This window comes from Camelus ferus, unplaced genomic scaffold, assembly GCF_009834535.1.
Source record: "Camelus ferus isolate YT-003-E unplaced genomic scaffold, BCGSAC_Cfer_1.0 contig385, whole genome shotgun sequence".
NCBI lineage: Eukaryota > Metazoa > Chordata > Mammalia > Artiodactyla > Camelidae > Camelus > Camelus ferus.
In genome coordinates, this window is record NW_022589126.1 from 254,008 (window position 1) to 266,043 (window position 12,036).

Here is a 12,036-nt window from a genome sequence, read left to right on the forward strand (position 1 = left end):
CGTGCACAGGGCACTCTATTCTGTTGTCTTGTAGTAACCTAGGGCGAAAAGGAATAGGAAAAGGAATGTATGTGTGTGCATGTATGACTGAGACGTGACACTGTGCACCAGAAATTGACACAATATTGCAAACTGACTATTCAATAAAAAAGAATGCAAAACAAACAAACAAAAAAAGAACAGATGTGCAAATGGACTGTACCGTTTACAAATACCAAATTGAAATACAGACAATCAAAGAGCAGTGAGTGAAGTCCCAGAAGAAAGCATTTTGAAAGAAAAGGGACCCATTTGGGGAGATAAATTATCGACACTCGTGTTGACGGCAGAGCTGGGGAAAACGATGTTTATCCGAAACACCTCCCTCATGTGTCGGCTGTTCCCTGAGAGTGCAGTGGGCGCGGGCTGGTGTCCGTCCTCCAAAAAGGCAGTACATCAGGGTTGGGTATAAAAAAACAAACAAACAACTCAACACAAGGTAAACAGTGATGTAATAAAGGTGGGCAGTGCATCCAGGGTGGGTACCCAAGAGGAACCCTTGGGGACGTTTGGGGCAAACGTGAGGAGACAGTCACCCCAGAAGGGACATCTGGGCAGAATCCTGAGGACCCAGGAGATGTCTGAAGGCAGGTTAATTTTTTACTGACGTATAGTTGATTTACAATGTTTCAGGTCTGCAGCAAAGAGATTCAGCTTTAGATATACATATATACACATACACAGCTTTATATGTATACATATTATACAGAATACATATTATATACAATATGTGTTATAAGTATATAGATACTGTTTCCAGATTCTTTTCCATTATAAGTAACTACAAGATATTAAGTGTAGTTCCCTGTGCTGCACAGCAGGACCTTGCTGTTTGTCTATTTTATATATAGTAATTCCTAAACTCCCAATTTATCCTTCCCTCGAAGCAATTATTAAATCAGCATATAGAGAGATTTTAGCACCAGAAAAGGTACATTTTTATGCGAAATTTGACCCCTTCTCATGTAAATACAGATATAGATGTAAGCATACCCTCTTCCTGATAATTTTATGAGATTAGAAGGCTGGATAACACTCATTCATGGCGTCACATATGCAGACTTGCTGGGGTAATTATGGGAACTATCTAACTCAAGCTAAAAGAACTGAGATGTTGCTGGTGCCAAACCCCAAGATTTCCAAAATGATCACGGAGATAACTGCTTGATGCCCTCCTGGCCTTGGGCTCGGGGCTCGGGGCTCGGGCTGCTCTCGGCCAGAACAGAACACCTGGCTGTTTAGATTCTAGAGGAATTAAAAGGTCACCAGCCGGTCCCCTGGCTGACCTCCAGCCACGTCTTGTCCCAGAAGCCAGACCCCTCGGACGGGTCTCCAGGTTGCATCTTCTGACATTCACAAGGAGCTACGTGCCTTCACAAACACTTCAGGCAGGCAGTGGCTGCAGACACCTGCTCGTGGAACAGAGGCTTCCGTCCCTGCGGCGGGCGCTACAAAGTGCAAAGAGGGCATGGCTGTCTGGACGCTGGATCCGACTTAGTAAGTTTGCCTGGTGATGGAGGAGTGTGAGGGGGCTCAGAGGACGCCCCGCCTGTGCCCTCCGGCCTCGCTCAGGGCGGACCCTCAGGCAGTCACTGTGGGCTGGGGACAGTCCGATCTTTTAATCCGCATACACCCGGGTTGGAATCCAGTGTCAGCCTCCAACGTGCTGTGTGACTTCTGGAAACTTACCTAACCTCTCTGAGTGTCATTTCCCTCAGGTGTAAAACAGACCTGCAATATTTCCCCTTGAGGTCATAAGGATCATTATTACTACACTTTTTAAACTACCAGAACAGGTACCAGGTTGACCTCCAGCTGTGGTGAACGGTCATCATGCAGCCTCCATGGGTCTGTGGGAAAAGGTGCTTCTTATAATAAGAAAAATAAATTTCCCCCACCTTCCCATGTATGTTCGTTGGACAGAAATGGGAGAAATAAAGGGGTAAGATAGTTAATGTCTTGAATCAACCGCCAGTCAAACATTCCTGGCTAAATGCATACAAGCATTGACATGAATAATTTAACAGGCAAAATTGAAACCCTGGACCAAACTGTTACGAACTGTCTTCTTTGACTTAGGAGTGCAATTATAATCAGGGACACTTGTTACATTCATAATTCGTCACTCCCGTTTACACTGACCATTAGATTGCTTGGGAAAATGTCCAAAGATTGGGGTTTTCTGGGGGGGTTGGGGTTTTTTGGGGGCTTTTTTTGGCCAGATGGCTTCAATTGTTAAAACATTCACACCGTCGGAGGAATAACTTAAAAGGTCAAACACTTAGCATGCATCCCAGAATGTGAGCGACCCCTTCCTTAGTTCACCCCAATATTCTTGAAGATTTTAAAACAAAGCAGTATAAATGTAGTGCCTTCGAGCCAATTTTTTAAACATGAATATTCCAAAAGAAAACTGGGCAAACAGCATGCCTGAGCACACAGTTCATTAAAAAAAAAAAAAAAAACTACAAAAGAGGAGAGGGTATAGCTCAAGGGGTAGAGCGCATGCTTAGAGTGCACAAGGTCCTGGGTTCAATCCCCAGTCCCTCCTCTGAAAAAAAGGAAAAACTAATTAATTCTTCCAGCCAAAAATACAAAATACAAAATAGTCAAGGTAGGTTAATGTAAAACCAAAAATTGTCATGTAAGAAAATGTATCTGAAAGATAAACTTTCAGATTATCGTAAGGATTAAAACCAGCGTTAATACCCACGCGACTGTGTGTTTAAGGAACCAGCTTTCTCGTCAGCGCTGCTGCGAGAACAGATCTGAACAGCCTTTCTGTGGGAAGCAAATATGAACCGTATTTGATCAGTTTAGTTCCACCCCAAGGGCTGGTATTCGTGAAAAAAGAAACCGAAATCCATCCAATATAGCAAACAAGGTGGTTTCCTACATCCTGGGGAACAGTGGCTGGAAGCGGGCAACAGGGATTAATGGAACAATTTCTACCACAACCGTGCAGGGGACCCCTGTCGCCTCCTGCAGGTTGGAACAGACACTCACTGATAACTTCTCATCTTTTGGGGAAAAAAAAAGTCTATATGCAAACGTGGAATTAGCTCACTAAAATGGGGGGAGACGGAATATGACCCAAAATAAGAGCTTCCCGTGTGAACCAAAAAAAAAAAATGAAGGGGGATTATAACATTAAATACGTAATGATGGGAAATACTGTATACCAGACGAAAAAAAGTGTCACAAAATAACACATATAGAATGCATATAATTCACTAAAAATACTAATACTAAACTAGAAAACATTATTTTGGTGCATACGCTTTAGTGACAAGTTGTCTTTTTTGAAAGAGCCTCGACATTCAACATACTATTTGGCAAAGTGATTTTTTTTTCCATTCAAATTTATAAAAAAGTTATGGTGTATTTACTCTATGGGAACCTTATCACAATAAAGGTGTCAAAAAAAATAAAAAGTAAAAAAGTGAAATACTTCAACCCCCCTCCAAAAATAAGTTACGGTATATGCATTTTCAACCTACTTAAAAGATTTATATTTATTTAAAACTCTCCTTGAAACTTGTGGTCTTCAACAATGAATATTTATGCATTTTGTAATCAAGAGTTTGTAAAGACTCCACTTATGCAGGAAGTGAAGTGTGATTTTATAAAATGGGAACACTATCTTTCTTTGTTCACTGAGTTACGGAGTTTTAGAGTTGAAGTGGATCTTAAAAATCGTGTAATTGATACACACTACTATATACAAAATAGATACACGACAAGGTCCTACTGTGCAGCACAGGGAACAACACTGGACAGCTTGTAATAACCAATAATGGAAAAGAATCTGAAAAATAATAGATGCATATGTGTATAATTCAATCACTTTGCTGTACACCTGAAACTAACACAACGTTGTAAGTTGACTAGACTTCAATTTAAAAAAATCAATAAATACGATGCAAGAAAAATAAGTTAAAAATTAACCTGCCTTGAAAGCACAACAACGTGCTGCTCAGGGAACCAAGGGTGCAGCCCAGCTTTGCCGCTAACGACAAATGTCACGCGGGCCAACTCGGAATCTGGGTTTTGTCTTCAGTGCACCAGAGTCAGGTCCCCTGAGGACCCTCGGGGGCTGCACACCTGGGTTTGCAAAACCTGAGCTCCCTCCGGAGTCCTAAGGGACACTCAGGGAAGAGGAACGAGGGACAGCTTCCCCCGCGCCCCCCGCTCTCTGGCTCTGTTCTGCTCACAGCTGGCTGCAGGTGTCCAGAGGGCAGGCCAGTGTTTGAAGGCTACTTTCAAGCAGTTCCTTTAGGAAAAGCTAGTGATGGAAGCCACGCAGGAGCTCACCTGGTGGCGTCCGGCACAGAGTGAGGGTCTACAAACACAGCTCAGCTGACGCAAAGCCTCCCCTCCCTCCGTCCACCTCCCTGCCTGCTCCGTCAGCTCCGCACCCGTCTTCCCACGCGGTGAGCTCCCTGCGGTCACAAGGCGGTGAGCCCCGTCCACCTTGCCATCCTGAGATCTGAGCACTGGCTCCAGCTCGGACAGAGGGGCTGAAGGCCGAGGGAGTGGCCGGAGACTGACCAGCGGCTGCAGTCAGCATCCCTCACTGAGCCGTGGCTCCCTGCCCCCCAGGCCACCCTTCCCACCTGGGAAACCCACCCTGCATTTCTCCCAGGTCCTCCCCACGCCCGCTGTGACGGTCACACCTCACGGGCCAGGCAAAGCCGCCTTCCAGCCACCCACAGGGGCTCCGTTTCAATCCGGTTTCAATTAAACAAGAATGTGAACGCAGGTGGTAAAGCAGAGAGGTGGCTGTGGCCTGAAGAGAGGTGAATGCAGCCACTCAGGTACCCAAGGCATCTCCACCCACCCACCGGGGAGAAGGGCGTGAGATTCGGGGGTTGGAGCGGAGGAGGAAACTGAGGTCCCAGTTCAGGATGCCCGGTTCCACCCTCCTGACCTCCAGCAAGGCGCTGAGTGAGGAGGAGGGAGTGGGGAGCCCTCCAGGGCACACGGACCTCTAGCTCCCTGAGGGCCGACCTGCCACAAAGGCTGCCCAGAGCTGCTCCTGCCTGAACCACCCAAGTTGGTCCATGATCACCTCTGAGGCAGGGACGACAATGTGTGAAACACATTCTTCATCAAATGTTTCACAGGAAGACGAGATCCCAGCTCAGGAAATGCAGACCGTGACCCATTCATCACCCACCATTGGCGCCCGGGGACAAGCATCAAGGCTTCCCACACTCGCCCTGCACCCCAAGGCCCCCAGCAGGAGCTGCCGCTCTCGGGTGCCCGCCCAGGCCCATTGCAATTCCATTCTCACGATGCTGGCAGCCTGTGTTCTGCAGATCGCCCCACCAGGGCTCTCTGCTGATTTCAGCCTCCGTGGCAAAGCAACCTCCTTCGGCACGAATAATCGGCAGGTTCCGCGTGTCCTCCCCACCTTGTTGGCAGGGGAGGCAGCGTTTGAAGTCCAGGGAGATGCAAAGAAGAAAAGACAGGCGCCTGCGTCCAGCACCAGGGTTAAGCCCAGAAGACGCACAGGGAACCTGGAACAGCTTAAAGAGATTCTAGCAGGGCGTTTTCCACAGCAGTGATCACAGCCCCCCTAAATCAAAGGAAATCGGGGTGCCTGTTTAAGGACGTAAAAATAAATAAATAATTTTAAAAATACAATAAAAATGTAAACATATGCATCTTTGGAATCAGCATGTGTGGAACTTGGGCGTAAAGAATCTGCCACTTTGATAAGCACCAAGCAATCCATTATCACTCATTCCTGTGCAGCTGCAGGGGTCCCTCCGACTAAAAGGTACCTATTTTATATTTTGTTTTGCCTCCATCCGTCTCTGGGAGAAGCAGGTCGTGAGAAAACGGTGAGCTGGCCCCTGGAAGCCTGTTTCTGAGGACACGCAGCTGGTGCGAGGGAGAAGCAACGGCCACAGGCGGGGGCAGCGGGGAGCCGGGGTCAGTGGCAAGACGGTGGGTCTGAGAGCCTCCGCAGAGGAGGAGGCGCTCTGCACACGGTTCTTCTAAAGCGGCCTTTCCCGGGTGTGGACCTCGCCAACAAAGAGACTCAACAAAGCATTTTACCCGGAAGACACCGAAACATGCTCTCCCCAACATCCCCAGCTGGCATTACGATGCACCTGCTTCCACCAAGTAACAGAAATTCTAGTTCCCTGCGGGCCTCCTGCTGAGATGTGTGCATGGGTTTTCCAGGATCTAATAAAACTGGTAAATGTGGGCAATCGCATACCAAATGTGTTTTAGTGTATCCTCGTTTCTTTCTTCGTAATGAAATACTTAAATAGATTTTTAAATGATACATTTTCCACTTCCATGATTTGTAATTGGAATGATAAATAAAATTACATTTTTATATCATACTTTACAATGCTAATGGAAAACACTGTAAGTTTCCTGTCCTCGGGGTTCTTTCTTAAATTTAAAATACGACTCTTTTTCACATCACATTAGCCTTTTTTTTTGCATATGGTTTCTTTCCAACATATGCATGTGGATTTTCATAATGTTCCTCAAATTCAGAACATAAAATTATCATTTTTCAGAGCAGATGCATTAACCATAATAAGGAAGATATATGTAGGCAATACAATTTCCATGGAAATTGTCCTAAATTCTCAGTGATGACAAATGTTTACAAGAACATAATCGTATTTTCTTTAAACTTGTTCTTATGTTAAAAAGTCGTTAACTAAGGTAATGTAAAAAAAAAAAAAAGAATGCTCAGAAATTAAACCTTGAGGCAAAATTCTGATAACGAAATGAGGAAAGAAGACCTCTGTCCAGTTACAAGAAAAATTTTATAGAGAACAGAGGCAAATTACAATACGTACAGTGGACGGTCACTACCTAGAATTGACACAAATGACACGGATGAATCTCAGACAAAATACAAAAAGAAAAAACACACCATTTTTGTACATATTATATGATTCCATTTATATAAAGTTCAATAAAAGGCAAAATTATTCTAAAGGGACAGAGTTGCCTTCAGAGGAGGGGGCCTGGGGAGGTCCCGTGAGGGATGGTCACACAGGTGAGCCCCACGCAAAACTCATCTGGTCGTACCACTGAGATCTCTGGCGTTTATGATATGACGGATGCAGCTGATGTTAGTAAAAAACTAAATCTAAAGCACTGGTCTCAAAAATGTAAGATTCACGGGCAAAAGGGAGCAATAAGAGTGTTACCAAACAAGAAACTCAAATGGCTGGTAAATAGGAAAATGGGATCAAACTCAACAGGAACGCAGAAATTCAATCCAGCGTGTTGGAACACTCATAACGTCTAAAATGACCCCCCCAGTGAATGCAGTTTGGTGCAGCCACTGTGGAAAACAGTGTGGAGATTCCTCAAAAGACTAGGAATAGACTTACCGTTTGACCCAGGAATCCCGCTCCTGGGCATATATCCAGAAGGAACCCTACTTCAGAATGACACCTGCACCCCAATGTTCATAGCAGCACTATTTATAACAGCCAAGACATGGAAACAGCCTAAATGTCCATCGACAGATGACTCAATAAAGAAGATGTGGTATATTTATACAATGGAATACTACTCAGCCATGAAAACTGACAACGTAACGCCATTTGCAGCAACATGGATGTTCCTGGAGAATGTCATTCTAAGTGAAGTAAGCCAGAAAGAGAAAGAAAAATACCATATGAGATCGCTCATATGCACAATCTAAAAAAGCTAAACAAACAAAGCATAAATACGAAATAGAAATAGACTCATAGACATAGAATACAAACTTGTGGTTGCCAAGGGGGTGGGGGTGGGAAGGGACAGACTGGGATTTCAAAATTGTAGAATAGATAAACAAGATTATACTGTAGAGCACAGGGAAATATACACAAGATCTTGTGGTGGCTCACAGAGAAAAAAATGTGACAATGAATATGTATGTTCATGTATAACTGAAAAATTGTGCTCTACACTGGAATTAGACACAACATTGTAAAATGACTATAAATCAATAAAAATGTTAAAAAGTAAAATAAAATACTCAAATAAGAAAAAAATAAAAAATAAATAAAATGACCCCCCAGTGACTTACACTTCATTGAGGGTCACAATCCCCTCCCTTGGACTACGGTTGAGACCTTGAATGAGATGACCATCCCTACTACAATTGGTGTATTTCACTCCTACATCACAGCAAAAGTGAGGAGATTTTTCAGATGGAATTATAGCTTTGAATTTAATCAAAGCAGAGCATTCCCTGCTCACTTTGAAGAAGAAACATGCCGTGTTGTGGGAGGACCGTGTGGCTAAGACCTGAGGGCAGTTTTCAAGGAACTGTGAGCAAACCCAGCAGACAGACAGCCAGCAAACGTGGACCTCGGTCCTGTGACCACAAGGACCTGCATTCTGCCGACAAGTGGAGTGCATGAGGAAGAGAGCCCTGGTGAGGACACTAGGTGAGGGCACAGAACACACGGCAGGCGTGTGGGGCCCCAGGCAGGGAACCCAGTTATGCTGCAACCAGACTTCAGACCTGTAGGAACTGGGAGATAAGGAGGTATGTCTTCGTCTGCTAAATTGGTGGCAATCTTTTAACAAGTTTTGGTAACTGGAAATGGACAGCGTGGCTGTAACAAGTATTTAGTGTAGGAATGATTTGAGATCAGTGAGTGGACAAAAGATGGGAGAATTCTTAGAAGCATGGAAGAGAAGACTTAAATTTCCTCGGACAGACTGTTAGAAACCAGAATTTTAAGGCTGCTGCCCCCGCGCGCTCAGAGGGAAGTGGGGAGCCTCCGTGGAAACTGGAGGGAGGGTGTCCTTGCCCTGGACGCTGGGAGACCCAGCAAAGCTGTCTCCTGCAGTGACGTGGAAGGCAGAATCTGCAAGGAATACACCTGGGTATTCAGCTCAGGAGGTTTCCAGACAGAGAACTGAGGGCACTGCCCTGTTCCCCCTTGATGCGCCCGGCACGGTGAGAGGGGTCAGCCACAAACTGGGGACGTAAACGAGCAAACAGCGGGAACGGATGACTTTGAAAATCCTCTGTTTCAAGATTGCTTTTAAAGGTGCTAAAAGCCAGAAAAAGCCGTTGGTGACGGGGCACAGAGAAAAAGCTGCAGTGTTTACATAACAAAAGGTCAGAGTCTTCAGTCCCCAAAAGAGCCCTTTAAAAAAAGTTAAGGTGTTAGGATGACATCGGCAAGATGGCAGAACAGGGAGATCCAGGCCCTCACTCCGCGACCGAGACACCAGGCGAACGGCTACGGACGAAGCGGAGTAAGTTTACAAGGAGCGCAGGCGCTCTGGCGGCCAGAGAGATCCACAGTACCCAAGCAAACCCTCACTTTTAAAAAAGGCCCACATTCGACCCGGGAAATCCCGCATCGCTTTTGGTCACCTCTGCCCCGCCCGTTCCCCACGGCAGGGCAGCCCTGAAGGAATGGCCCGGGGCGGCGGGGGAAAACGCAGAATGGAATTTTCCTTGCAAAATTCCACCCGGTGAGGGGCTGCCTGAGGCATGGACCCGGAGGTCGTCGTTCTAAGGGAAGTCAGCCAGAAAGAGAAAGAAAAATGCCATATGAGATCCCTCATATGTGGAATGTAAAAAAAAAAAAAAAAAAAGATACAAGGGATGCGGAATGTAAAAAAAAAAAAAGATACAAGTGAACTTATTTATGAAACAGAAAGAGACTCACAGACATAGAACAAGCTTGTGGTTACCAGGAGGGGAAGGGGTGGGGAGGGGTAAACGGGGAGCTCGAGATTTGCAGATACGACTGTATATAAAATAGATAAACCACAAGTTTATACTGTGCAGCACAGGGACCTCTATTCAATACCTTGCTGTCACCTATAATGAAAAAAATCTGCAAAGGAATACATGCCTGTGTACGTATGACTGAAACACGACGCTGCGCGCCAGAGGCATGTCGTGAACGGAGGCTGGACGGGCTTGTCTGCGGCGCGGGCAGACCGAGATGGACACAGACTGGGCATCGCTTGTATGGTGAATTTAGTTCCCAGGGACAGGTGAGGCTGTCCCTCACACGCGCAGCTGTTCCAGGCACGTGCGACGAAATGCTAAGCGCTCCGCCACCGCCCCGCGCCCTTTCTCTCCAGGTCCATCCCCTCCCCGTCTTTAATCTCCCTCCTCAACGTTTAACTCAGGGGGTTTCGATGAGGAGGGAGGCACCACCCCTGCAGGGAAACACAAAGCCACGCTCTGACTTACAGTGACCGGGAGCGCGCTCTGGGGGCCGGGGGGACCGCGGCTCCGGCCCCGGGGCAGCGGCGGACGGCTCCTGGGAGTCTCGCAGGAGATTCAGAAACACCTTTTGGAGAATGAAAGAGAGCTTCACGTGAGTTGTGAGGTCTTTGCCTTTTGCCTTGATTCCCCGACTCTGTTACTATGACAACGCTCGCCAAACACGGACTAACGTCCCTCGGTCATTCAGTTCATGGGATTAACTCCAAGGCCACCGCGTCCTCCGCGGGCAGGCTGTTGGGCTGCACCCGAGACACAGAGGCGAGTGACACCTGGCCGTGAACCTCAGGGCGCTCTGATTGTGGCCAAAGCCACAGGGGGAGCCGGCCGGGCAAGGGCGAGGCCAGTCACACAGTGTGTCCCCCTCGACTCGAGCCTGGATGTGCTGTCCCAGCATTTAGAAATTCAGGAGGGAACCAGGCAATGATGTGAGGCTCGGGGTCACTTAGCCGGGGCGGGGTTCCACGTGCGACAGTCCCCGCCTCTCGCGTCTTCCCTGTGGGCTGCGCCCCGCCAGGCCAGCTCCACCAGCTCCTGCAATCCCCCGCCCTGAGCCCTGAAGTCACCAGGGAGTTACCGCTGGAGGCAGAAGTCCAGCCGCACTCTGTTCAAATCCCAGGACTGGGCCCCCAGCCAGTGAGAGGGAGGGGGGAGCAGGTAAGCCTGGACGGGGGGGGGGGGGGGGGGAGGCAGGGACAGCAAACCCGTGGGCTGCTCCCGGTGGCTGGCGGGGCTGGAGGAGGGGAGGAGAGGGCGTCCCAGCAGAAACACTGGGCAGACTGGAGGGTGCGACTCAGAGGCAGAGCGCGTGCTTAGCATGCACGAGGCCCTGGCTCAGTCCCCCGTCCCTCCATTAAAATAATAAATAATAAATAATAAATGAATCTAATTACCTCTCCCTGCAGGGGAGAAAAAAGAATTTGGCCTTAGAGGAGGGCATAGCTCAGTGGTAGAGCGTGTGCTTAGCATCCACAAGATCTTGGGTTCAATCCCCAGTCCCTCCTTTAAAATAAATTAAAAAAAAAATAAACACTTGGCAGAGCAAAGAAGGGAGGAGATGGGTGCATGAAGGCCCTCCCTGCCCTGCACACCCTGTGGGAAAGGGCTGGGGCGCTGGGCTCCGACGGCAGAGGGTCCCCTCTTGGGCACTGCCCGGGCCAGTCCTGCACCGGCAGACACAGGGCTCACCGCCTCGTCTGCAGACCAAGGTGATGATACAGCAGGGTGGCTGCGAGGTGCTGGGCAGAGAGACTCGGGAAGCAGACACCCCGTGGGCCGAGATTCATTCCGTGCCCCCTATCGGCCGGAGCCACGCGGGACGCCGGCATCGCCACTCTGCTCCGACGGCAACACGGCTCACATGCTCTTGTCATCAGTCCCTGCTCTGTGCGTATATACACAGCGGAACATTGTCCAGCCACAAACAAGAAGGAAACCCTTTGCAGATACTGACTGATATATATAAAATAGATAAACAAATTTATACTGTAGAGCACAGGGAACAATATTCAAGATTTTGTAGTAGCTCACGGTGAAAAAGAATATGAAAATTAATGTATGCATAATCGTGTGTGACTGAAGCACTGTGCTGTGCACCAGAAACTGACACATTTGTAAACTGACTATAACTCAGTAAAACTTTAAAAATAAATGCATAAATAAAGGTTTTATTTCTCCATTCACATTAGCATGCATGACGGTTATTAGGTTTTCTACAATCTGTTTATATGAATTGCTAGAAACTTTAAAGGTAGGTTCAA

General features: G+C 47.3%; 1 protein-coding gene across 1 annotated transcript in view; it reads right to left on the reverse strand.

Moving 5' to 3' along the window:
- Positions 1-12,036, reverse strand: part of ABCA13 (ATP binding cassette subfamily A member 13) — a 149,130-nt gene that overhangs the window by 66,783 nt on the left and 70,311 nt on the right. Inside the window, 1 exon segment of the mRNA XM_032476330.1 lies at positions 10,244-10,343. Within this exon segment, the coding sequence (XP_032332221.1) occupies positions 10,244-10,343 (100 nt within the window).